This window comes from Bufo gargarizans, chromosome 10 (genome assembly GCF_014858855.1).
Source record: "Bufo gargarizans isolate SCDJY-AF-19 chromosome 10, ASM1485885v1, whole genome shotgun sequence".
In the NCBI taxonomy this organism is placed as follows: Eukaryota; Metazoa; Chordata; class Amphibia; order Anura; family Bufonidae; genus Bufo; species Bufo gargarizans.
Window position 1 is genome coordinate 38,238,871 of NC_058089.1, and position 27,435 is coordinate 38,266,305.

The window sequence follows — 27,435 nt, forward strand, 5'->3', positions numbered from 1 at the left end:
GACAGACACACAGTGAGTGGAGTGTTGCCCATGCCTGACCAAAGATGTGGGGCAACAGTGGACCTCAGTGCTTTGCATCGGTGTCTCTGACCTCTGTGGGTCAGCTCGCAACCACACCAGGAAGTACTGGTCCAGTGGCTCCCCTGCAGCAAAGACAAGATCCTGTATACGGGTTAAAGGGTGAATACCAGGGAATTGCCAGGATAACACTCTTTGGTTTAGTAAAATGTCAAACTGGTTTGTTGATGTAGTGGTCCCACTAGACGCTGATGGTCCCACTATACACTTCAAAATTAATTTACTGTTCAGGGCCTAAGTAACAGTGTCACGCAAATATCAGTGCATTGTACAGTGCACACATACTGTATGATATAGAGTGACCAAACAACGCCTACGTGCAAAACGTAATGTGATAAAAGTACTATACAATGTCTAAACAATATTGATAAACACTTAATATAAAGATCAAGGCCGGCATCAGTGGCTCCTAAGGCCCTGCTTGTGGCACACTCACACTCACACTTACAAGACGAGTAAGCTGTCTGTTCCTCCTGACCATCTGCACACACTGAACGCAGACATTCTGGCGCATTTTTGAATGGTCATATATTAAGCTTTTGCAGGTGCAGAAAATGTTAACAGTTTTGTTTTTGTTACTGCAACATTTAGCTTTGTCAGCAAGACATATTTTGCTCTCCATGTATTTGGCAACTGACATGAATAAAGAAAATGTTATTACAATTAATTACAATAAGTGACAGAACACTAAATACTGACAGTAATAGTAAGGAGCAGAGCAGCGGGGATAAAAATGCATAAGAAAATTACATTTGGATAAAATGATATTTGGATATTTCATTGATTTTGTCCTAACCTGAGATGAATTTGGACACAAGGAATAGCATAGCACTTTTCAGATAAAGCAGGAAAAAGATGCTATCAAATTTAAGTGTTGGCCCAATGAGCCTTAAAGCTATTATTGAGCATACAGATGGAGGAGCAGATACACTGGGGAATTTTATTTGAGAAGTCTCCATATGCATCATATTTATTACAGTATAACCAAAGGGGAAGATTAAAAAGATGCTTTTACGTGGATGATCTACATAGAAGCGGAATTGCTGTGAACACCCTCTGAAAGAAGAATGTGGAAAGGGTAGTGACTAAGAAATGTAATATGGCACAGAGATGAACATGGCTGACACAGCAGGGGCGCAAATTCTGCCGTGACGGAGGAAGTCATGGCTAAGAAAGCATTAATGGTGAATTCACTGAATTTGTTTATTCTGCCTCTGATTGTATCTAATCAGTATACTTATATATGGCCTACAATGGTCACTGTGGAAATAATTTGTCTTTTATGGGGGTAATAGCAAATCATTGTACGGGGACACCACGCACATCTTGAAACAAAACATATTGGCAACCCTTGTGTTGCAGGGCTGGTGTGGCAGGCTGGAGGAACTGTGTAGCAATCCTGAAGGTCCAATGTGACAAATCTGGTGACCCAGTGTAGCATTGCTGTAGACCACATGTAAAAGAACTGGAGGTGTGGTGTAGCAGAACTGGTGGACCTGTACTGATTGCTGATGGTGCAGAGCTGTATTGAGGGCCGATGTACAACAGATAGCGAGGCAGCGCATGACGGCGAATCTGACACAGGTGAGCAAAACAGTTATGGTATTGGTGTATTATTTCCTCAATTGATGGTGCAAATATTTGGTCAAGGTATGGGTGTATAAGGGGACATCCACACAACCTGTGTATGGTATGCGCTGTGATCTGCAATGATAAAATCACGATGAAGAGATATTCTTCAGTTACTGCATTATTTGTTTCTTGTGGGGCGGTGTTTTGTGGTCACTGTAGGATTGTTCTTTAGAGGCACATTAATAAGGTGTGAACCTATCATTTGAACCCTCCTTTAAATTACCACCTAATATCCACCATTGTGGTGTGACCTATGCCCTGTTATGTTACTCAATGGAGATGTGGATCCTCTAAGCCACAATTGGTTTGGCGCTGGCTAGACTGGGTGCAGGATCTAAGAAGTATCTCCTTTTTTCACCCTTAACCTCTGCAAAGCGGTCAGATTTCCAGGTTGCAGTCCCCAGAATACTCAAAGATTGATGTCAGGAGCACTGAAGGACCAGTGCATTGAAGCCTTCCAGGGTTGACATCAGAGGGTGGTGTTGGTTGGCAGGTCATATGCTGATGACAGAAGAGCTGTGGGCAGGAGCTGCAAAGACACAGGCAATAGCAGAAGCAAAGCTGGCACTGGAGTGAGGAGAGGTGAGTAATGTTCTCTGTAAATCACCACTAAATTCAAAGTTGGTGCTTAATTCACAGTCCTATTTTGGCTTTGGATTTCCCCATCACAAGGTTTACCTGAGCTTCCTTCTAATAACTCTTTTTTTAAAGCGACCTATTGTTTATATCAAGTATTTATGTTTACCTACTTTTAAAGTATTTTCTACAAGTACTCCCAAGGGACCTCCTCGTCCCGTTGCGGATATGAAACGAGTCATAGAGCCCCATTTGAAAAGTGTAGCTGAAGGAGGGGTGTATAGATTTGTGATGGCAGAAAGTATATTTCCTCGAAATTCCAAATTTCAGGATAAATTAGCTTCGCCTCGAACCTGAATTTCCTCGTGCTTCGTGTTAGAGAATCGATTTAGCCCCTTAAGGACTCATGCCGTACATGTACAGCGCTGGTGGACGTGACTTAAGGACCAGCACCGTACATGTACGGCTGACTAATCGGGCGGGTGCAGGAGCTGTGCCTTCCTTAGGCATTGTGGCTGCCTTCCAGGAGAGCCTATGAGATCCAGCCCCCTGGATCTCACAGGGAAGCAGTCTGTAAGCGTATTACAGTGTGTAATACACTTACAGCCAATGCATTACAATAAAGTAGTATTGTAAATGCATTGTAAAGAGGGTTCAGACCCCCAAAAGTTGAAGTCCCAGAGTGGGACAAAAAATAAAGTGAAAAAAGACATTTTAAAAATAAAGTTTTACAAAAAGGTTTCAAGTAAAAAAAAAAAAAGCGTCCTTTTCCTAAAATAAAGCTATTTTTTTTTTAAAAGTAGTGAAAAAAGAAAAGTAGACATATTAGGTATCGCCGCGTCCATATCGACGGGCTCTATAAATATATCACATGACCTAACCCCTCAGATGAACACTGTAAAAAAGATAAAATAAAAACGGTGTAAAAAAAGCCATCATTTGTCACCTTACATCACAAAAAGTGTAATAGCAAGCAATAAAAGTCATAAGCACCCCAAAATAGTGCCAATCAAGTCATCTCATCCCTCAAAAATGATACCCTACCTAAGACAATCACAAAAAAAAACTATGGCTCTCAGACTATGGAGACATTTTTTGTCATATGCACCCTAAAATAGTATCAATCAAACCGTCATCTCATACCCCAAAAAATTTGCCCCTACATAAGACAGACAGTCACCCAAAAAATAAATAAAAAAAACTATGTCTTTCAGAATATGGAGACACAAAAATCTTTTTTTCCCAAAAATTTAAACTGAAACAAATTTTTTTAACTGAACAAAAAAAAGTAGTCTTATTCGGTATTGTCGCATCCATAACATGATATAACCTGTCAGATGAACATTGTAAATTACAAAAAATAAAAACGGTGCCAAAACAGCTATTTTTTGTTACCTTGCTTCACAAAAAGTGTAATATAGAGCAACCAAAAATCATATGTACCGTAAAATAGTACCAACAAAACTTGCACCTTATCCCATAGTTTCCAAAATGGAAAAATGGAAAAAATGTTAATTTCTGAAATTTCATCTACATTTTCCGTTAATTCTTGTGGAACACCTAAAGAGTTAACAAAGTTTGTAAAATCTGTTTTTAACACCTTGAGGGGTATAGTTTCCAAAATGGGGTCACTTTTTTAGAGTTTCTACTCTAGGGGTGCATCAGGGGGTCTTCAAATGTGACATGGCAACTTAAAATTATCCCAGTGACATCTGCCTTCTAAAAACCATATGGCATTCCTTTCCTTCTGCGCACTGCCGTGTGCCCATACAGCAGTTTACGACCACATATGGGGTGTTTCTGTAAACTAAAGAATCAGGGCAATAAATATTGAGTTTTGTTTGGCTGTTAACCCTTGCTTTGTTACTGGAAAAAATTGATTAAAATGGAAAATCTGCCAAAAAAGTGAAATTCTGAAATTTCATCTACATTATCCTTTAATTCATGTGGAACACCTAAAGGGTTAAGAAAGTTTTAAAATCAGTTTTGAATACCTTGAGTGGTGCAGTTTCCAAAATAGGGCCATTTATGGGTGGTTCCTATTATGTAAGCCTCACAAAGTGACTTCAGACCTGAACTGGTCTTTAAAAAGTGGGTTTTGGAACTTTTCTGAAAAATGTCAAGATTTGCTTCTAAACCTTCTAACATCCCAAAAAAAAAAGAAAATGTAATTTACAAAATGATCCAAACATGAAGTAGACATATGGGAAATGTAAAGTAATAACAATCTCGGCCAAAATCCCGTGCTCAGTGATGTATGACGCCAGCCGGTGTCGACGTAATCTTGCGCCACGCCAGATCTTCAAGCAAGATGGCGCCGTTGGCCTTTCGCGAGCTAATAAGGGCGGTAAGTTTGATTTAAAAATGTATTTACACTCAGATGCCATGATCATGTATGAACGAGGCATCTGAGGGGTACAATGACGGGGGCGGCACTATCACAGCTTCCTGTCATTGCACCCGCTACTTACAAAAAATGCCCTTTGTGACAAAGTAAAATTTAGCGAATCAGTTGAATCAAACTTTTCATAAATTTGCTCATCTCTATTTAAGATGTTCAGAAGGCGTCTTGTGTTGTCAGAGGCATGTCTACCCGTTACAAAACCTGCTTGATCAGGGCTGAGGAAGTCAATTCCACAGATTCACAGTTCCTACAGTAAAGAAGCTTTGACACTTCTGGAGACTGAGCTTTTTCTTCTCCAGTCGGAGGCAGTGCCCCCTTGTGTTTTGAGGGCATTTTACATGGAACAGTTTTCCACCGTATTTTTTTGCATGGCTCATTTATATATTTGTATAGATTAATCATGTGGCCTCTAGACTTCTCTTCTCAAGACGAAATAATTTTGATTATTTTAATTTTTCTTCATAACTAAGACGCTCCATGCCCCTTATCAGTTTAGTCGCTCTCCTCTGTACTTTTTCCAGCTGCAGAGCGTCCTTTCTATGGACTGGTGCCCAGAACTGAACTGCATATTCCAGATGAGGCCACACCAACGCTTTGTAAAGTGGTAATATTACATCCCTGCCCAGCGAGTCCATGCCTCGTTTAATGCATGACATTATCCTGGTGGCCTTAGAAGCAACTGATTAACATTGTACGATTTACAAGGACACCCAAATCCTTCTCTATAAGTGACTCTCCCAGTGTTACATCACCTAGGACATATGAAACACAGAGATTATTACTACCAAGATGCATAACTTTACATTTATTCACATTGAACCTCATTTGCAAAGTTCATGCTTAATCAGTCAGTGTTCAAGTCAGCTTGCATTTTATGGACATCTTCCATAGACTGCACAGTACTACATAGCTTAGTGTCATCTGCAAAAATAGAAATTCCTTTCTCGATATCATTAATAAATAAAATAATAGAAGACCCAGCTTGGGGTACACCACTTATAACTCGGGACTATTCTGAATAGGAATCATTGACCACCACTCTCTGGAAATGGTCCTTCAGCCATTTTTTATCCAATTACAAACTATACTTTCCAAGCCTATAGACCTTACTTTACCTATTAAATGTATGAGGGACAGTATCAAAAGCCTTTGCAAAATCCAGAAACACTACATCCACAGCTGCCCCTCTGTCCAGGCTACTACTCACCTCCTTATAAAAACAAATCAGGTTAGTCTGACAACTTCTGTCTTTGGTAAACCCATGTTGGTTATCACTTATAATATTATTTACAGTCACATACTCCTGTATATAGTCCCTTAAGAGTCCTTCAAACATTTTTTCCCACAACAGAAGTTAAACTAACTGGTCTATAATTACCTGTGGAGGACCTAGATCCTTTTTTGGATATGGGCACCACATTTGCAATCACTTGGCACTGTACCAGTAACTAGAGAATCATTAAACATTATAAACAGGGGCACAGCAATGACTAAACTGAGCTCTTTAAAAACTCTTGGGTGTAATCTATCTGGACCCGGAGCCTTGTTCACATTTACCTTATTTAACTTGGCTTGGACCATATCTATAGTCAGCCAATTTATATTACCGGATGTACTAACAGCCCCAGCACCACAGATATCGGCTCCTTTCTTTTCTTTTGTATATACAGAGCTAAAAAAACAACAACATTTAGTAACTCTGCCTTTTCCTTATCTTCAGTGACTAACCCCCCTTTACCATTTTTTAGGGGACCTACCTACTCAGACATTGTTTTTTTTAAGCATGTATATATTCATTTTTGGGGATTTTGTTTTGCTCTTTTGCAACCTGCTGTTCATTTTGTATTTTTGCTTATTTTATCTCCTTTTTACAGATTTTATTAAGCCCTTTGTAAACTTCAGAGGCTACAACTACAACCAAAAGGAATAACTTTTTTTGTGCAATTACTCAATGTGGATTTAAAGCTCTCCCATTTATCCTCAGTATTATTATGCGACATTAGCTGCACCCAGTCTTTGCCCTGAAATGCTGCCCTAAACCCAGGGAATTTAACCTTTTTAAAATTCTGTGTCTTTGCTCTGCCTAACAGAGTTTGCTTCTTATAGTTTAGGGGGAATATAATTATAATGTTGTTACTATTACCTACTGTTTCTCGAACAGTAACATTTCCAACAAGCTCTGCATCATTAGAAATTATCAGATACAACAGAGCATTGCCCCTAGTGGGAGCTTCTACAAACTGGCCCATAGAGTGGTCCTGCAGCAAGTTAAGGAATTTTCTCCCCTTTGCGGTTGAGGCAGAACCATGACCCCAGTCAATGTCTGGGAAGTTAAAATTGCCCATTATGACAACTGTACCAGCTAGTGCAGCCCGCTCTATTTGGTTATACAGCTGAGCATCTATCTCCTCTGTGATGTTAGGGGGTCTATAGATTATACCAAGTTTTTTTTTTTTTTCCAGTGTTTATATCCCTTTGAACTTCCATCAATAAGGTTTCCACATCCTTACTATCTTCACCCATGTCTTCAGATCACTTTTCAAATACAGACACACCCCACCACATTTTCTATTGACCCTGTATTTCCTAAATAGTGTAAAACCCTCATTATTAACAGCCCAGTCATGCGAAGAGTCCAACCATGTCTCAGCCACACAAACTACATCATGTGTTCTTCTAGTACCATAGCTCCAGCTCCCGCTCCCCCATTTTGCTAGCTAGACTTCTGGCATTTGTGAAAATACATTTTAAATTACTATTACTTGTAAAGTGAATATCCAGGATTTTTGGGTTACTTTGGTTGATGTTTGTATGTAACAAGTTCTTGTTACCAGCAGCTCGATTTTTCATCGGTGTACAGTTCTGTCGTCTTCCTACTTTCCTCACTAACCCCAGCTCCCACTAAATTCCCACTGTCCCCTCCTATATCCCACTCTCTATCTACACCCTTATTAGCATGACCACCCTCCCCCAGATCCTAGTTTAAAAGCTCCTCCAGCCATCTGACCATTTTTTCCCCTAGGGCAGTTGCACCCTCCCCAATAAGATGCTGTAGAGCCTGTAACCTCCTCTACTGTAGAGCCTGTAACCGACAGACAAGTCGGCCAAGTTCTCCATGAACCCAAAACCTTCCTTCCTGCACCAGCTTCTGAGCCACTCGTTTAACTCCCTGAGCTCCCGTTGTCTCTGGTGACGCTAATGGCACTGGTAGTATTTCTGAAAACACTACCTTGGAGGTCTTGGACTTGAGCTTCTCTCCTAGTTCCCTAAAATCATTTTTAAGGACCTTCCATCTCCCCCTGACTTTTTTATTGGTGCCAATGTGTATCATGACCGCCGGGTCTTCCCCAGCCCCACCCAGCAATCTATCAATCCGATCTGCAATATGCCGAACCTGAGCACCCGTAAGACAACACACTGTTCGGCATTCACGGTTTCGGCAACAGATGACCACCAGCATCTGTCTGACCTTTGCTGCACTCCTTTTCTCATCCTTCCTGCAGTGGTCATCCTCCTGGTTGCTAGGAGAAACGGCCTGATGCAGTTTTGCTGGCCCTGGACTTTAATCCCTAATGTCAGCCAAACAGGCATATTTACTAGGGAGTTTCAGCTCAGGACTAGCCTCCCTGGTACTTTTCTCTCTACCCCTTTTCAAGCTGCCTATTTAGATCCACGATTTGGGCTTCCAAATATGCAACATGCTTGCATCTAGTGCAAATGTATTCACCCTTGAATGGATCTTCAAGGCACGCCTACATTGCAAAGGACACAAACTTAGTAGCAGGGGTGGACTGGGAGCTTACCCACTTCACATCCGCCCATAGGATATAAACGTCCTATGGGTGGATGTTCATCTCGGATGGAACGTCCATTCAGAGATGGCAGCTGCACGCTGATCGTGCAGATGCCGAGTAGGGGGCCTGCTGCCAGTGACAGCAGGGCAACCCAGAGAGAAGACAGTTCCCAGGTGTCCCTGCCTTCTAGATCGCTGTATACACAGTGCTCAACGCTATGCGCTTCCTGTCCCGGACCGGTGATCATGAGACTGACTGGGATGGGAGAGTACAGGAGCGGTTGGGTTTTCCATAGACCTCGATCAACCCTGCACTGAGGCTGAGCGGTGTATTCTGCTGTACAGACTCTCTGGGGGGTGTTTTTCCCCTGTAGCTGGGGATACTATGTCAGCCCCAGTTACAGGAGAAATCAATAGTGAAAAAAAAAAAAGTGAAGTTAAATTTCCCCCAGAGCTCTTGTATGACCTTGTTAAAGATGTGTGAATTTTATTCTATATTTTGTATCTCTAGGACTGTAATGAGTTAACTTTTTCCTCTTCAAGTGCCTCCCACCCCCCTCTTTGTTTCAAGACTGGAGAAGAGAGGGGGCAAAGAACTGTGCTGTGGGAAGGGTCTGTTTTCTCATCTTTGTACAGGTGTCCCAAGGGAGGTGTATAGATTGTGGAGGAATGCATAAGCCAATCATATGACTTGATGATATATACATATTATTCACTGCCTATAGAGAAGCACCTCCTTGAAGTGTCACATATGACTTATGCAGTATTATTGTTAGAATAAACGCCATTACAAGATGGCGGACACTTAGATGTTTACATTAGTTCACATTCCAAAGTGATACACAGTGCGCAGATGTTAGGATGTTATCTCTGTTTCTCTTATCTCTTCTTCCTTTTGAGCCAATCAAATAATGCCTGGGCCTGAGAAAGTACTGCCCTTTTCTGAAGATACATATACCGCTTACCCTCTGTAATAAATTAGAGATTGCTTTGACCAGCTTCTGTGTCAGTGTCCAGTCTCTCAATCACGCGTGGATATTAACCCCTAGGGGGTACATTGATTTGGAGCACCAGAGTGCATCTCAAATGCTCTAATTTAGGGCTTCTTTAACAAATGGCACCCCAGATGGGACCCCAAGGCGAAAGGAGCATCAACAGCCGACACACAAGAGGCCCCATGACTTGACAAAGGGCAGAGAGGAGATGGCCGGCTTTAATAGAACGGTAAGAATACTCTTACCTGCCTTTCTGCCATTTAGTTCATCACTTAATGTTGGCTTAGTCTGCTGTGAGGTGGTACCCATGTAAGTATAGTAGTCGGCTAATATGCTGAAAGCCTGGGGTCCATAGAACCATAATCTGAATTGATAGATCACTCTGGTGTGTATATGTGTTTATGTGTTAGTATGGTCCGAGGAGTGAATTGAGCATGGACAGTAAGACCACAGACAAAGGGAGGGGACAGTAACCTCCTGGTTTGGAAGGGGGCGCTGTAGCGCCTAGGTGTGGGACAAAGTAAACTCCAGCTGACCTGGCCAGGAAGACGCGTGTACCATATGACCCTTAGAAAGGGAAGACTGCGGAGATATTCTCCACCTGACCTGACCTCCAGGAAGACGCGTGGATCCGTATGAACCTTAGAAAGGGAAGACTGCGGAGATATTCTCCACCTGACCTGACCCCCAGGAAGATGCGTGCGGAGCCCGCCTGACCCCTGGAGAGGGCAAAACGTGCGGGGAGTCCCAGCTGACTAGTCAGACGTGATAGTCAGATTTGAGCCAACCAGAGGGGAGGGTGAATCCTTTGTCTGTGGAGGAAAGGGTTAAAGGTGCCTCTTTACTCCTCTGTTTTGTGTGTGTCAGTCTGAAATACTGCTGTTGAAATGGGTCAGTCCCAGTATTATGAAGAAGGAGAAAATACAGCCCCTAGCTAGTAGCGAGGGAAGAGGGAGATTATAGGATGTGATATTAATAGAGAATTGAAAGTTAAAATGTGAAAAAGAATGTTACAGAGCAGTGTCAGGATGTTACTTGATGGCACTAGCAAGAAAGTGCCCCAGTGTCTGCAATCAGAAAGGCGCTTGTGTTAAATGTTCCGAAATGAACTGGTTAAGTTTTGTTACCCTAATAATATGTGTGTGCTTAAATAGGGAAATAGGGAAGACCCATAGCCTGGTCAGTTAATGGATAAGTATTGTATCTAGTGTGAGCTACAGAGATTCACTTTCCCCTGCCTTCCCACAGAAACATTCCTGAGATAAGAGAAACGGGCAAAGGGAAAGGGGGGAGGGAATCATGCAGAGTAAGTGATGTGTAATATATTATACAAGACGAAGAATTGTTCAATAATTTTCTTTCTTCTTTCCCAAGCAGTGTAATGTGGGAATCCAGCTTTTAACAAAATGACTGTATGATTATAACATGTATATTGTCTTCCTATAAGAGTTGATTAATCACAGAGTGAAGACCAGAAGACATTGGAAAAAACAGCACAACAGCGACATAGAACATCAGCAATTCTGGGTGTGGTGTGGCTATCTGTTTCCAGGAAAGCTGTGTTTGTCAGTGCTGCAAGTTTTAGGATGAAACAAAGGGTTGGAAGACATAAATGATTCAGTGGAATGTGAATGGGTGTGGCTTTGAGTTGTAGTTGAGTCAAAAATGTGTGAAGACTGATGGATGTTTTTAGCTGAGCTGTGAATGCAATTCATATTTTATGTATAAGGGCGTGGTTATGAGCTGTTTGTGAAAATGAGTACATGAAGATTTTAGTTTTTTTTATTGGTGCCAACAATGTTGATTGAGCTGTACATTTTTTTAAATTGAAGTCAATGAAAAGTTTCTTATGGGCCCTTTGTGTGTTCATGTCTGTATTGTCAGATCTATTTGTTTCAATGTTTGAAGTTACGTGTTACATGTTAAGTGTTGTGCTTAACATCAGCTCTGTTCTTATGGATAGCTGGGACACTACTGACGGACAGAAGGAGGACCACAGCATCCGACTGAAAGGGGTGGACTTAGATGACTCAGAGCGGAGCGAGGAGGATAGGAGTGGACGTTACAGACAACGACAGCCCTTGTGCCCATCCCCTAGTAATAGGACACTCCCGTGGAAGTTGAGAAGTCCTGTTTTCCAGTCTATTAATTCCACAATAGGAAAAGTTGGATACTTCTGTAAGCCAAAATGCAGAGTAACATCAAGCAGCATTGGGTGGTTCAGTGGTGCCAACCATAGGTAGTGTTCCTTTGGCATTGCTCCAGCCCTGATGTCAAAAGCCTCATTGAAGTGAGGAAAAAGTAAGTCTGCCACCCTATAATGGTCCTGGGAGATGAGCCTGCAGAGTCTGTGGGACCCAGATCCCAGGAGAGAGAGAGTGTTGTGCTGTGTGGTACTCCTCATCCACACCATACGAGAGGATTGTATTCTATGTTGACCATGGCCGGATCACTGTCTGTCCCCACAGACACCCATGTTTTTTTGTCATAAGGAGAACACAAAGACAGGTGGGGGGGGGGGGGAGTTAGATCAAGATTAGGAAACAGGAAATCCAGTATCGGCTCTACTTTTAAACATTTTTAGCAGATTCAGTCTGGCCCAATGATATCCCTCATTCCGGGTGATAAAATAAGTAGTCCCGTTTTTGATTGATACTGGAGCAGCCAAGACAGTTGTGCACAGCAAATATGGCCTCCCCTGATTTACTCTCCAAGGACACCAGTCTTTGGGTAGAAGTGGATGGGAAAGTAGTACGCTCCCTTTTCAACAGAAACCATCCATATTAGATTTGCCCCTAACCAAGATGCGCTTGCCCGTTTGCTGGTCAGTGGTAACGCCCCTTGTTGCCTCCTGGGTGCAGATTTGGAAGCTGGAGAAGAGGAGGCGGAGCATTGGGACAGATGTTTAGGTTTAGGGAGAGAATTAAAATTCAAGGGGGGACTGTTAAAGATGTGTGAATTTTATTCTATATTTTGTATCTCTAGGACTGTAATGAGTTAACTTTTTCTTCTTCAAGTGCCTCCCACCGCCCTCTTTGTTTCAAGACTGGAGAAGAGAGGGGGGCAAAGAACTGTGCTGTGGGAAGGGTCTGTTTTCTCATCTTTGTACAGGTGTCCCAAGGGAGGTGTATAGATTGTGGAGGAATGCATAATCCAATCATATGACTTGATGATATATACATATTATTTACTGCCTATAGAGAAGCACCTCCTTGAAGTGTCACATATGACGTATGCAGTATTATTGTTAGAATAAACGCCATTACAAGATGGCGGACACTTAGATGTTTACATTAGTTCACATTCCAAAGTGATACACAGTCATATACATATACCGCTTACCTTCTGTAATAAATTAGAGATTGCTTTGACTAGCTTCTGTGTCAGCGTCCAGTCTCTCAACCACGCATGGATATTAACCCCTTTGGGGTACATTGATTTGGAGCACCAAAGTGCTTTTTTGTCACCTTACATCACAAAAAGTGCAACGCCAAGTGATCAAAAAGGCGTATGTCCCACAAAATGGTACCAATAAAACCGTCACCTCATTCTGCAAAAAATGAGCCCCTACATAAGAAAATCGCTCAAATAATAAAAAAAACTATAGCTCTCAGAACATGGAGACATTAAGGCCCCTTGCAGACGAGTGTGTCCAGATTCGTCCCGGTGCATTGTGGAAAACCCGCGTGAGTAGGTACGCAATTGCAGTCAGTTTTGACTGCGATTGTGTTCTGATGTTCAGTTTTTATTGCGCGGGTGCAATGTGTTTTGCACGCGAGTGATAAAAAACCGACTGTGGTACCCAGACCCGAACTTCTTCACAGAAGTTCAGGTTTGGGTTAGTTGTAGTGTAGATTGTATTATTTCCCCTTATAACATGGTACAATAGGGCTGGAGGGGTTAAAAAAATCTCACCTTAATCCACTTGTTCGCGCAGCCGGCATCTCTTCTGTCTTCATCTGTGAGCAATAGGACCTTTGATAAAGTCACTGCGTTTATGACATGGTCATCACATGATCCATCACCATGGTGATGGATCATGTGATGAGCGTAGTTACGTCATCAAAGGTCCTATTGCTCACAGATGAAGACAGAAGAGATGCCGGCTGCGCAGTGGATTAAGGGGAGTTAAATTATTATTTATTTATTTTTTAACCCCTCCAGCCCTATTTTCCTATGCATTCTGTATTCAGAATGCTATTATTTTCCCTTTATAACCATGTTATAAGGGGAAATAATAATGATCGGGTCCCCATCCCGATCGTCACCTAGCAACCGTGCGTGAAAATCGCACCGCATCCGCACATTCATTTCTATGGGGCCTGTGTTACGCGAAAAACGCACAAAGAGGAGCATGCTACGATTTTCACGCAACACACAAGTAATGCGTGAAAATCACCGCTCGTGTGCACAGCCCCATAGAAATTAATGGGTCAGGATTCAGTGCAGGTGCAATGCGTTCAACTCACGCATTGCACCCGCGCGGAATACTCGCCCGTGTGAAAGGGGCCTAAGACATCATTTTTTTTGTTTAAAAAATGCTATTATTGTGTTAAAGTGAAATAAAGAAATAAAAGTATACATATTCGGTATCACCGCGTCTGTAACAACCACCTCTATAAAAAATATCACATGACCTAACCCCTCAGATGAACACCGTAAAAAAAATAAAAAAATGCCCAAATAGTTTTTGGGGGGAGTCCTGACCCTTTTGTTCCCATAATGTATGTATCACTTACAATGAGAGATTTACCCAACTACATCACTTGGGCTGAAGATAAGTCAATGTTCTTGTTTGCAATGTGTCTCTTGCTTCCCCTATCTCTTCAGGTCCCCCGTTCTCTATTATTTCCCCCCTCTTATCCTTCTTTTCCTTATCTCCTTTTTTGAATGCCTTTCTTTCTTGTACTGTATGTATTGCTGAAATATGCGGATCCTATGAGGCCCAATGTGGTTTAAGGAGTTTGTCTTTCTTCAGTCAAAATGACTTACTAATAAGCATGGTTAGATTTTTCCAGAAATTGTCAATATTTAACACTTCTAACTAGATGCTAAGTCATGCTTACTGTCTTGAATGGTTCACAGTCTGATTTACTCAACCAAGGTCTCTCATCCTTAGAAGTCACGAGTCATTTTTAGAAGTCATTTGTTCGCTGGAAACCATCATCCGTAATGAAGACGCTCTCAATCTCTGACTGCCAATCTTTCATAAGACAAGCACCATTATTTGTGGTCAGGTGTATTCACCAGCATTTGTAGTCAATCCTGTTCACTGAAGGATAATTCTTTTTTTTTTCCACTTGAGGACAATAATGATCCATGAAACCGGAAATATTTAGTGGGACTTTAGTCGCATCCAAAGAGAGCAAGGTCCCATTGTTTGAAGTCAATAGTGTTGTGGACTACCAAATTCACTGTAGTCATTTTTACACCAGATGTTTCTCCACAATTAGAAGTTGGTCTCAATTCTGAAGCACTGTCAACAGTATTGGAAGTGCTCCTTCCTGACACCGGATGCGTGTGCCTCATCAAGCTGTTAACGTGTGATTTCACTGAGTGCCCAACAGACGATGACTTAATGGTGAGCTCATTTATTAACTACTTGCCTCTGCATAGTCTTTGGCCTCTTGCACACGGCCATTGTCGTTCTGTTCCGGGCGGAGACCGGTACGGATCCAGACCCATTCAACTTGAATGGGTTCATGATCCGTCTGTTCCGCAAAAAGATAAAACAAGCTCCAGGATGGAAGCACGGATCGGAACCCCACGGAAGCACTCTGTAGTGCTTCCATGGGGTTCCGTTCCGTGCTTCCGTTCCGCATCACACCTCCGGATTTGCGGACCCATTCTAGTGAATGGCTCCACATCTGTGATGCGGAATGCACACGGACGGTGCCGTATGCGGCCTACAAAACGGCCACGGGAGCACAACGGCCATGTGCAAGAGGCCTTTCTCTGATTGTGAACAGCATAGGACAATTTGGAGGGCTCTAAAAGTGGTGCCACCCCCAGACAAATGCTTTCAGTGGAAACACACGTTGGGCCCCTCTCATCATTAAAACTTGGTATGCATGGTTATTTATTTTGTACTTGTCACTTTACAGATTTTTCAGTATAGTACGCTCAATTGGCCCGCATATGTGTGGTCTCTCAGTTATTTGTGCTGCTTTTATTGGGTAGTAGAAGTGTTATTGTGGATATTAGTATTTTGCATTGATCACTGTTTCAATGTATTTCTTGGTTCCACTCCGGTATTGTCCTCTTATGCTGGGGGACAGGAGTGCTTTGGTTGCTGTGCCTCATATTCTGAATTCTGCAGTTTTTTATATTTATTAATCACGTATGGTGTAATTCAATAAAGATTAGGTTAATGTGTATTATTTGATCCACGTTGCACTTTTTTTTTTTTTTTTTTTTTTTTAGGGAATAAAGTATTGGAAGTGTCTCTTTTACCAGAGGTTGCTCATTACACTGGACATTGTGCAGTGTATCAAGCTTTTCAGCACTTTGGAAGAAACTACTATCTGCTTGAGAACATTCTCTAAAGGACAAGAAACCCATTACTGACGTTGGTATCCTCAGTCATGGCCCTGTCCGATGCTCTGGAGAAGGACAGCCTGTTTTCTCCTTTCCAGTCTATCACAGTGACATTTCTATGTACTCCACTTATCCTTGTTGCCACACATAACCTCATGCAAGTTTTCACAGCGGCAGTGCCACCTTATCATTGCCAATCTAACCTCACCCTTAACAACTCGTATTTACCAAAAGATCCATGCACTCGATACATTTCACTGCAATTGAACGATACAGAACCGTGTATGCATGGGGAGAGGATCTATGACTTGAGTTTATATACTTCTACCATTGTCAGTGAGGTAAGTGATATATGGACTTATTACACTTTTTAACAGAATTTGATATGCAGGAATCCAACATACATACGTGTGTCAGACAGCGCCATGATTATAGGGGGTGCAAAGCATCCAATGTCGATTTGCTCAAAACTTTGTTTGAATGCTGTACGGAGAGTGTCACGGGACTTCAGTGAATAACTTCGGACTTTAATTTTAGACCTTGAAAATAATTTCAAAACCTGGATGTGAAGTCGGCTTTGGTACCGAATCCGGCTTCGGATTCCTGTTTTAAAATGGTTTTCAAGTTTAAAAATCGGTTTTCAAGTTCTAAAATGGTTTTCAAGTTTAAAAATCGAATGCTGAAGTTATTCTTGCGAGACTTCAGTGATAACGAATTGCACTTCACTGAAGCCCATACATTTTATTTTAATTAAAATTTATTTTACAGCATTAAAACAAAGTTTTGAGCAAATCGACTTTGAATCCGAGCTAGATTCGCTCAACACTAGTACCATGTGTCAGGCCACCACCGATTTGGTATTGATGACCTATTCTGATAGGCTATTAATATTGACCAACCAAAAAACCCTTCAAAGTATGGAGGAGCCCCTCCCTCCATGTCTATGGGACTGTGTTAGGTTACAATCTATTTCTAACAATTTGCATTGACTCCATTGGGGTGTGTTCCTTTTTATTTCAGGTTCAGAGCAATGCAAAAGTTGTTGCTGCTGCTAGACTATGTTTGGTACTGATTAGATCTATGTTTTAGAGGCAGTTCACATGGTGGATTTTGTCACCGGAATTTTGGAGAAGACGCGACACCAAAATTCTGCCAGCAGCCGTGTGTTCTGCCCCCCATTGTTTTCCATTGGCAGCAGGAGCTGCAGCTTGAGGTCCAGCGGTTAAAAGACAGGACTGTGCCAAGAAGGGGCGTTCCCCTTTTGGAACCTTTTGGCACGGTCTGTGGACAGCTGCTGCGGCGGTGGCTATGTTCCACGGAGCTGTGAGTGGCATCCGAAGTGAACACGGCATACAAGGCAGATGTTGACAGTGGGGAAATCTGCAAATGGCTTTTAATACTATGCATTTAGTAGTTTGAAGAGAACCCATCACCTCTCCTGACACGTCTGTTGTAGTAATTCTGGAACATCTGTTCTTATGACTTTATGATGTATGATTCCTTTATTACTCCTGCTAAGACTAATGGAAGAATTACTAGCATCAATCATAATCGTCAGAAAGAAGGGAGCAACCATCGTCTTCATTCCTATTTATTATCTGTGGTATTGGAGTGGGGTATGTTATTTAGCACATTGGGGGAAATTTATCAAAATCGGTGTAAAAGAACACTGACTTAGTTGCCCATAGCAACCAATCAGATTCCACCTTTCATTTTACAAAGGAGCTCTGAAAAATGAAAGGTGGAATCTGGTTGGTTACTAGGGGCAACTAAGTTCATTTTCATTTGCACCAGTTTTGATAAATCTCCCCAACATTGTGAGGGAGATATATCAAGACTGGCACATCCATCTGCCCATCTTGATCTTCCTGCACTGGCGTGAGAGGTGCTTAATTTATTAAAAGGCAGGAGGCTCCTAAGAAATAAGGTACATACATCTCTGCCCTGCACCAGAAACTGCAGTGTACGCCAGCTACAGACTGGCGTAGACTTCAGCTATAACTTTTGCCACTTTCTAGCGAAAGTTATAGTAAATTCAACAGGTGCCCTGAAGCCACGCCCAGTCACCAATTATGGCCTAATTAGCTTAATAAATGTCCCTCTGTATGTTATCACATTTGAATGGGAATACATTTACAAAAAAATCTTTATATGACCAAATATGCTGTGGTGTCATTAGTGCGAAACTATAAACCTTTTCTCTTGTTTCATCTGTCAAACAGTGGGATTTGGTTTGTGAACGAGAATGGATGAAGGAACTGGCGCAGTCCACTTACATGGCAGGAGTGCTGGTGGGCGCTATCCTGTATGGCTCTCTCGCAGACAGGTGAGCTGGGTGGGATTGATATTATATTACAGCACATTATAATGAGGTAGAACATTACTGCACTTGCTTCTTTTTAGTGTACAGGTAAACAACACTATTAGGGCCTGTTCACACAGCTTCTTATGACAGTGGAATCCGCTACCATTGTTTTTAATGGAAGGCACCTAAACTGTGGGAGGTGGATTCACCAAGACTGTCCAGCAGCTTTTCGGGGCAGAATTTATGCTAAATTCTTGCTGCAAAGGCACACACAGGGACTTAAAAGTATGCCAAAATACATAATGGTAATATATATACGTTGACGTCAGGGGTGCATGCAGGGTTTTCTCAAGGACTTAGGGTGTGAAAAAACTCATTATGAAGTGGTCAGAATGACGTCACTGCATGGGACCTGCCTGGTACTGGGAGCCTTCTAGGCCGTAAGCTTGAAGTGGTCACCAGAATATGGGAGTGAATGATGGGGCATTGGACGGACGGCTGCCTACTCCACCATGGGATAGCTGCCAACACTCCCTGGGACAGCCTCGCTCTGACCCCATGACCATCTGAGAAAAAAACATTTGGAGGTAATGTTGTGAAAACTCTGCCTTCTTCCCCACCCCTTTGGTAACTGATCTTACCATCTTGTTGGGATTGTTGGCAACTATGCTATAATATCAAACCATACAACCAAAGGTATGTGGATACAGCTGATAGGGTCGCAGGGTTTTACCGGCCTCTTGTGCACGCCCCTGGATGATATACCTTTCGACTTATGAAATCAAATACAAGTACAACTCTTTGCCATGCACACTGCAGCAAATTTTTCAAATTGCCCCCATAAGGGCTAGCCTTCCTCCACATATGCCAGTCCCCATATCTCTATGTCACACACAATGCTGTTATAAGTGTCAGCCACAGTCAGTAAATATATACATCCACAATGTCATCCACAAAAATCAATCTCAGGGCAGCTTACATTTCATCATATTTTTAAATATGAAAAATGAAAGCTGCCCAGTCATGGGTTGCATGGACAATGCAGACAGTTTCCTTTTAGATTTCCGGCAATCACCCCGAAACAGCTGTCTGCAGATGAGTTGCTGGCTTATTTAATATCCAAGTCATGTCTCAAGGCTTAGTTAAAGAGTTGAACATTGACTTATAGGATAGCTGCCTTACATCTGGTGGCATTAGAGGCAGAGCTTGTTAAGAGCTCATTTGCATCCCTTTCCTATCAGGCCCCTTTCACATGGGCGAGTATTCCGTGCTGATGCGATACGTGAGTTGAACGCATTGAATCAGGACCCATTTACTTCTATGGGGCTGTGCACATGAGCTGTGATTTTCACGCATCACTTGTGCGTTGCGTGAAAATCGCAGCATGCTTTATATTGTGCGTTTTCCACGCAACGCAGGCCCCATAGAAGTGAATAGGGCTGTGTGAAAATTGCAAGCATCTGCAAGCAAGTGTGGATGTGGTGCGATTTTCACGCACGGTTGCTAGGAGACTATCGGGATGGAGACCCGATCATTATTATTTTCCCTTATAACATGGTTATAAGGGAAAATAATAGCATTCTGATTACAGAATGCATAGTACAATTGCGCTGAAGGGGTTAAAAAAATAATAATAATTTAACTCACCTTAATCCACTTGCTTGCGCAGCCCGGCTTCTCTTCTGTCTGTCTTCTGTACTGTGTGCAGGAAAAGGACCTGTGGTGACATCACTCCGGTCATCACATGATCCATCACCATGGTAAAAGATCATGTGATGGACCATGTAATTACCGGAGTGACGTCACCACAGGTCCTTTTCCTGCACACAGCACAGAAGACAGACAGAAGAGATGCCGGGCTGCGCGAGCAAGTGGATTGAGGTGAGTTAAATTATTTATTTATTATTTTTAACCCCTTGAGCGCTATTGTACTATGCATTCTGTAATCAGAATGCTATTATTTTCCCTTATAACCATGTTATAAGGGGAAATAATACAATCTACAGAACACCGAACTTCTGTGAAGAAGTTCGGGTTTGGGTACCAAACATGACGATTTTTCTCACGCGCGTGCAAAACGCATTACAATTTTCTGCACTCGCGCGGAAAAATCACGCATGTTCCCACAACGCACCCGCACCTTTTCCCGCAACGCCCGTCTAAAAGAGGCCTTAAACTTCCTTCACACATACTGCAGTTTCTTTTTGTTGTAAAAAAAAAACATGCATTTTTTGCCATTTTATTGCCTTCTGTGTAACTTTTTTTCCCTTTTTGTTATTGCAACATTTTAAAACGGAATTTATACAACCACTTTTCAACTGCTATAGATATAACTAAGGCCCCCTGCACACGAATGTGTGCACCCCGTGGTCCTGCTTCTGTGATGCGGAATGCCAACGGAACGGCACTCGTGTATTTCAGATCCGCAAATGCAGTCTGCAATACGGCAACGGGAAGCACACGTTCGTGTGCAGGTGGCCTAAGTGGAAAATATGGTATGCGTACAACATAGTGGGTTTTGTAAAAAGAAAAAACCTCCAAAAATGCAATGCAAAAAAATGTATAGAAAAAAAAACCTCTGTAGCCCCATGCCATACAAAAAATGCAACTAAAAAAGGTAGAATGGTGAGTGTGTGTGTGGGGGGGCTACACTCAGTATCCATCCACAGCTTTCTGGCTCCATACATGGTTTACTTCTACACAGTTTTTGCCAGGCGCCAGACCCCCCACTGGTATGTTGGCCCCAGAAAACTTCTTTAAGGGTAAGTTCAGACCTGGCAGATTTTCAATGCAGATTTCGCAACACAAATCCACAGCATATTACAGTACCATACATCAGGAATGGAAACTGAAAATGGCATCAACATGTAGAGGAAAGTTTCTGTGCGTAAAAACAACCATGCTACTGACTTTCACAACCTCTGCATGCTCATACTGTTACATAAATGCTGTGGAATCTCATCCCTTCAATCTGGGAGTATAATCTGCCGTGAATTTACAGAAAAACTACAGCAAAATCCATATTGTTCTGTAGATGCACTGCAGCTTAGCATCCAGATCCAGAGCTGCATTTGCCTGAACTTCCCCCATATGTAAAGAGACACATAAGAGCAGATTATATCTGTGCACAGCAAACGGCTTTATCTCAAGTCATAAGAATAGAAGCTCCAGAACTGTAATTACCAAGGGGAATGAATGCAAGTAGTTACTAAAACAGACATCTCAGGAGAGGTGACAGCTGCTCTTTAATGGTAACCTATATTTTTCAATTGTATGCACTTATATAGCGCAGCACTTTGCAGACATTAGCATCACTCGCTGTCCCCAGTGGGGCTCACACTCTAAGTTCCCTATGAGCATGTCTATGGAGTGTGGGAGGAAACCGGAGAACTCGGAGGAAACCCACACAAACGGAGAACACTCAAACTCCATGCAGATGTTGTCCTTAATCGAATTTTAACATAGGACCCCAATGCTGGAGGTCCAATACCAGCACATACAGTTGCAAGAAAAAGTATGTGAACCCTTTGGAATGATATGGATTTCTGCACAAATTGCTCATAAAATGTGATCTGATCTTCATCTAAGTCTCAACAATAGACAATCACCGTCTGCTTAAACTAATAACACACAAAGAATTAAATGTTACCATGTTTTTATTGAACACACCATGTAAACATTCACAGTGCAGGTGGAAAAAGTATGTCAACCCTTGGATTTAATAACTGGTTGAACCTCCTTTGGCAGCAATAACTTCAACCAAACGTTCCCTGTAGTTGCAGATCAGACGTGCACAACGGTCAGGAGTAATTCTTGACCGTTCCTCTTTACAGAACTGTTTCAGTTCAGCAATATTCTTGGGATGTCTGGTGTGAATCGCTTTCTTGAGGTCATGCCACAGCATCTCAATCGGGTTGAGGTCAGGACTCTGACTGGGCCACTCCAGAAGGCGAATTTTGTTCTGTTTAAGCCATTGTGTTGTTGATTTACTTCTATGCTTTGGGTCGTTGTCATGTTGCAACACCTATCTTCTGTTGAGCTTCAGCTGGTGGACAGATGGCCTTAAGTTCTCCTGCAAAATGTTGTGATAAACTTGGGAATTCATTTTTCCTTCGATGATATCAATCCGTCCAGGCCCTGACGCAGCAAAGTAGCCCCAAACCATGATTCCCCCACCACCATACTTCACAGTTTGGATGAGGTTTTGATGTTGGTGTGCTGTGCCTTTTTTTTTTTTGGACAGCAGTGGCTTCCTCTGTAGTATACCGCCATAAAATCCATTCTTGTTTAGTGTTTTACGTATCGTAGATTCGCTAACAGGGATGTTAGCATATACCAGAGACTTTTGTAAGTCTTTAGCTGACACTCTAGGATTCTTCTTCACCTCATTTAGCAGTCTGCGCTGTGCTCTTGCAGTCATCTTTACAGGACGGCCACTCCTAGGTAGAGTAGCAGCAGTGCTGAACTTTCTCCATTCATAGACAATTTGTCTTACTGTGGACTGATGAACAGCAAGGCTTTTGGAGATACTTTTATAACCCTTTTTCAGCTTTATGCAAGTCAACAATTCTTAATCGTAGGTCTTCTGAGAGCTCTTTTGTGCGAGGCATCATTCACATCAGGTAATGCTTCTTGCGAAAAGCAAACCCAGAACTGTTTTTTTAGGGCAGGGCAGCTGTAACCAACACCTGCAATCTCATCTCATTGATTGACTCTGCACTGTGAATATTTACATGTTGCGTTCAATAAAAACATGGTAACATTTAATTATTTGTGTGTTATTAGTTTAAGCAGAATGTGATTGTCTATTGTTGTGGCTTAAATGAAGATCAGATCACATTTTATGACCAATTTGTGCAGAAATCCATATAATTCTAAAGGGTTCACATACTTTTTCTTGCAACTGTATGTCACATTTTCAGGACTCTCATTTTGCTTTTCTATTCACTTGCTAACATTTTACCTTTTTGGAAACTCTGTGACTGGGCTTCTGTGGCTGAAATTTGGGTGCAAAACGCTTGTAAAAAGTCAAAAGCAATCTTAACTTTTGCAAACATTTCCAACTTGTTTTTCTGCAACTTTTTTCCATAAGGATATGACCAAACGATCAGGTTTCTGCATGCAGTTTTAGAAGGCAAAATGGGGAGTAAATAAAAAAAATAAAAAAAGAGAAGTCTTAGGCTACTTTCACATTAGCGTTGAGGATCTCAATAGCGAGAAAAAAACGCTTCCGTTTTGCCCCCATTCATTGTCAATGGGGACAAAACTGAACTAAACGGAGTGTTGCATTCCCATGACGCACACAAAAGCTATGCAAGCAGCGTTTTTGAGTGTGTCATGGGATACTGATCAAGACGGATCCAGTATGAAATACAATGTAAGTCAATAGTGCAGGATCTGTTTTTTTGGACATAAAAAATGTATCTGGCGCCCATTGATGGATTTATAGATCCGTCTTGTTCATTTGGGAGATAATAATACAACTGGATCCATTCTGAATCCGTTCTATTATACAGGTCCTTCTAAAAAAATTAGCATATTGTGATAAAGTTCATTATTTTCTGTAATGTACTGATAAACATTAGACTTTCATATGTTTTAGATTCATTACACACAACTGAAGTAGTTCAAGCCTTTTATTGTTTTAATATTGATGATTTTGGCATACAGCTCATGAAAACCCAAAATTCCTATCTAAAAAAATTAGCATATCATGAAAAGGTTCTCTAAATGAGCTATTAACCTAATCATCTGAATCAACTAATTAACTCTAAACACCTGCAAAAGATTCCTGAGGCTTTTAAAAACTCCCAGCCTGGTTCATTACTCAAAACCACAATCATGGGTAAGACTGCCGACCTGACTGCTGTCCAGAAGGCCATCATTGACACCCTCAAGCAAGAGGGTAAGACACAGAAAGAAATTTCTGAACGAATAGGCTGTTCCCAGAGTGCTGTATCAAGGCCCCTCAGTGGGAAGTCTGTGGGAAGGAAAAAGTGTGGCAGAAAACGCTGCACAACGAGAAGAGGTGACCGGACCCTGAGGAAGATTGTGGAGAAGGACCGATTCCAGACCTTGGGGAACCTGCGGAAGCAGTGGACTGAGTCTGGAGTAGAAACATCCAGAGCCACCGTGTACAGGCGTGTGCAGGAAATGGGCTACAGGTGCCGCATTCCCCAGGTCAAGCCACTTTTGAACCAGAAACAGCGGCAGAAGCGCCTGACCTGGGCTACAGAGAAGCAGCACTGGACTGTTGCTCAGTGGTCCAAAGTACTTTTTTCGGATGAAAGCAAATTTTGCATGTCATTCGGAAATCAAGGTGCCAGAGTCTGGAGGAAGACTGGGGAGAGGGAAATGCCAAAATGCCTGAAGTCCAGTGTCAAGTACCCACAGTCAGTGATGGTCTGGGGTGCCATGTCAGCTGCTGGTGTTGGTCCACTGTGTTTTATCAAGGGCAGGGTCAATGCAGCTAGCTATCAGGAAATTTTGGAGCACTTCATGCTTCCATCTGCTGAAAAACTTTATGGAGATGAAGATTTCATTTTTCAGCACGACCTGGCACCTGCTCACAGTGCCAAAACCACTGGTAAATGGTTCACTGACCATGGTATCACTGTGCTCTATTGGCCTGCCAACTCTCCTGACCTCAACCCCATAGAGAATCTGTGGGATATTGGGAAGAGAAAGTTGAGAGACGCAAGACCCAACACTCTGGATGAGCTTAAGGCCGCTATCGAAGCATCCTGGGCCTCCATAACACCTCAGCAGTGCCACAGGCTGATTGCCTCCATGCCACGCCGCATTGAAGCAGTCATTTCTGCAAAAGGATTCCCGACCAAGTATTGAGTGCATAACTGAACATAATTATTTGAAGGTTGACTTTTTTTGTATTAAAAACACTTTTCTTTTATTGGTCAGATGAAATATGCAAATTTTTTTAGATAGGAATTTTGGGTTTTCATGAGCTGTATGCCAAAATCATCAATATTAAAACAATAAAAGGCTTGAACTACTTCAGTTGTGTGTAATGAATCTAAAATATATGAAAGTCTAATGTTTATCAGTACATTACAGAAAATAATGAACTTTATCACAATATGCTAATTATTTGAGAAGGACCTGTATACCTGATGCGTTGTTGCTGATCCCCTGACTGATTCAGCAAATACACAGATGTCAATGTAGCCTTAAAGGGGTTGTCCGTGTTCAGAGCTGAACCCAGACATACCTCCATTTTCACCCCGGCAGCCCCCCTGACATGAGCATCGGAGCAGTTCATGCACTAGATCACACAGGGCAAGGGCTCTTTTGTTTATCATAACACACTGCCAAGCGGAGACTTCCGCCCGGCAGTATGTTCGGTGACCTCAGGGGGGCTGCCTAGGTGAAAATAAGGATATGTCCGGGTTCAGCTCTAAACCCGGACAACCCCTTTAACTGGCCTTTATACTTTCCTTCTTTTTATGATCTACTCCTGGTTTTGGCATCCAAAACCGCAGTCAGAAATCTGACCATTTGGCCGTAGCCTTAGGCATTATTGTAGTTTCATTATCCCATAGTATTCTTGTTGTACAGCCACATCCAAAATGAGACAAATGCTGTATTTCGAATTGTATTTTATTTGTACAAATTTACTGACTTCTCATATGTTGCAGGTATGGGAGACGAACCATCATCCTAGGCTGTCTTTTGCAGGTAGCGACAATGGGAACTGGTGCGGCATTCTCACCTAATTTCACTGCCTACTGTATCTTCCGCTTTATGACTGGCATGGGGATTTGTGGCCTCCTCATTAATGACCTTGGTCTAAGTAAGTCAGTGTTCATTTATGCTAGAGTTTTTAAAATAACTAAATTTCAAAGGAAAATTCTGTATAAATATGATATTGGTTTGAAAAATGTATTAATAGTAACAAGGGTCCCCTATTCTTGTCCTCATCCTTTCACCAACTTAAGACCCTCCTGGTGTATTGTGGAGAGGTGGACACAGAGTTCAAATCAGTAACATTTTTATATTTACTTTTGTCCCCCACTGTGCAGCCTCAAACTGGCCATGTGATGGGTCCTGGAGTCCTCTCCATTATGTGCTCGCGCTTAGGAGTCCTCCCATTGTGCGGCCTATTTGTGTGTACACAGTGGTGGGGATGGTAGAGAACAAAAAAGTAAATAAAATACTGATTTGAACTCAGAGTCCTATATACCATTAATATTTTTGGAAAAACTCTTCTTCTCCCACTGTGTACATTTGATGGGAATGCTGACTAGAGACCATTTTGCAAAATAAGGTCCCAATGGAGAGAAGTGTAAGAGAAAATAATATGTACATATATAAAATAATAATTTCCCCTACACACGGACTCACCAAGTGACACAAAAGCACCCACACAATCTTCTAGAGGTCCATCGACCTCTGCAGCTATATTTTTGGACTGACACTATTGCTTTTGGCAGATTTCCCATGAGTTGGGACATTAGTATCCACACTTATTACCTTCATAAAAGCCAATGTTGCACATAAACCACAGTGGTAGAAGTAGATGAAGTAATATAGAAATGTCACCATCACTGAAGCTCTCACTTCTTGCAGCTATTGAATGGATTCCAAAGAAATATCGCCCAACTGTATCAACTGTTCAAGGAGTCTGTCTAACCTTCGGACAAATTATCCTAGCAGCAGTGGCTTATGTTATAACAGACTGGCGCTGGCTGCAGTTGGCACTCTCATTACCCTACTTCATATTCCCTATTTTTGTATGGTAGGTAATGATTTAAAAAAAAGTATTGAGACAAATGTTTAGCTATAGAAATGTGTGAAAAATGCACAGAGCATATTCACAGCAGTCACATTATTATGACCACTTCCTACTTTTGATGTTGACAGCATGTATGGGTACCTCATGATGGAAGTTACGCATCATTAACTGGTTTGGTGGGTATATAAGGTGTGTAAGAAGCTGTCTGCATGCATATCCCTCATTGCTGTCATAGACAGAAGGAGCAATTTTTCCAACTGCGCAATTTGTGAATTGTTTGCGTGCTGCTGGGGTGAAAGTGTATTGTGAGTGGACAAATGGCACCAGTGCGAATAAGTGTGGAAACTGTGGAGCACCACGTGC

General features: G+C 42.0%; 1 protein-coding gene across 5 annotated transcripts in view; it reads left to right on the forward strand.

Moving 5' to 3' along the window:
• LOC122920640 (solute carrier family 22 member 6-B-like) overlaps positions 1-27,435 on the forward strand; it is a 94,116-nt gene that overhangs the window by 24,884 nt on the left and 41,797 nt on the right. Inside the window, exons 2-7 of one of the 5 annotated variants that reach the window (XM_044270302.1) lie at positions 1,441-1,662; positions 14,598-15,059; positions 15,902-16,356; positions 18,238-18,341; positions 25,976-26,130; positions 26,907-27,075. In XM_044270302.1, the coding sequence (XP_044126237.1) occupies positions 16,063-16,356; positions 18,238-18,341; positions 25,976-26,130; positions 26,907-27,075 (722 nt within the window). In that variant the 5' untranslated portion in view covers positions 1,441-1,662; positions 14,598-15,059; positions 15,902-16,062. Of the gene's footprint in view, positions 1-1,440; positions 1,663-14,582; positions 15,060-15,901; positions 16,357-18,237; positions 18,342-25,975; positions 26,131-26,906; positions 27,076-27,435 lie in introns of those variants that run through there. The other 4 variants (XM_044270303.1, XM_044270306.1, XM_044270304.1 and 1 more) reach the window with 4 other exon arrangements.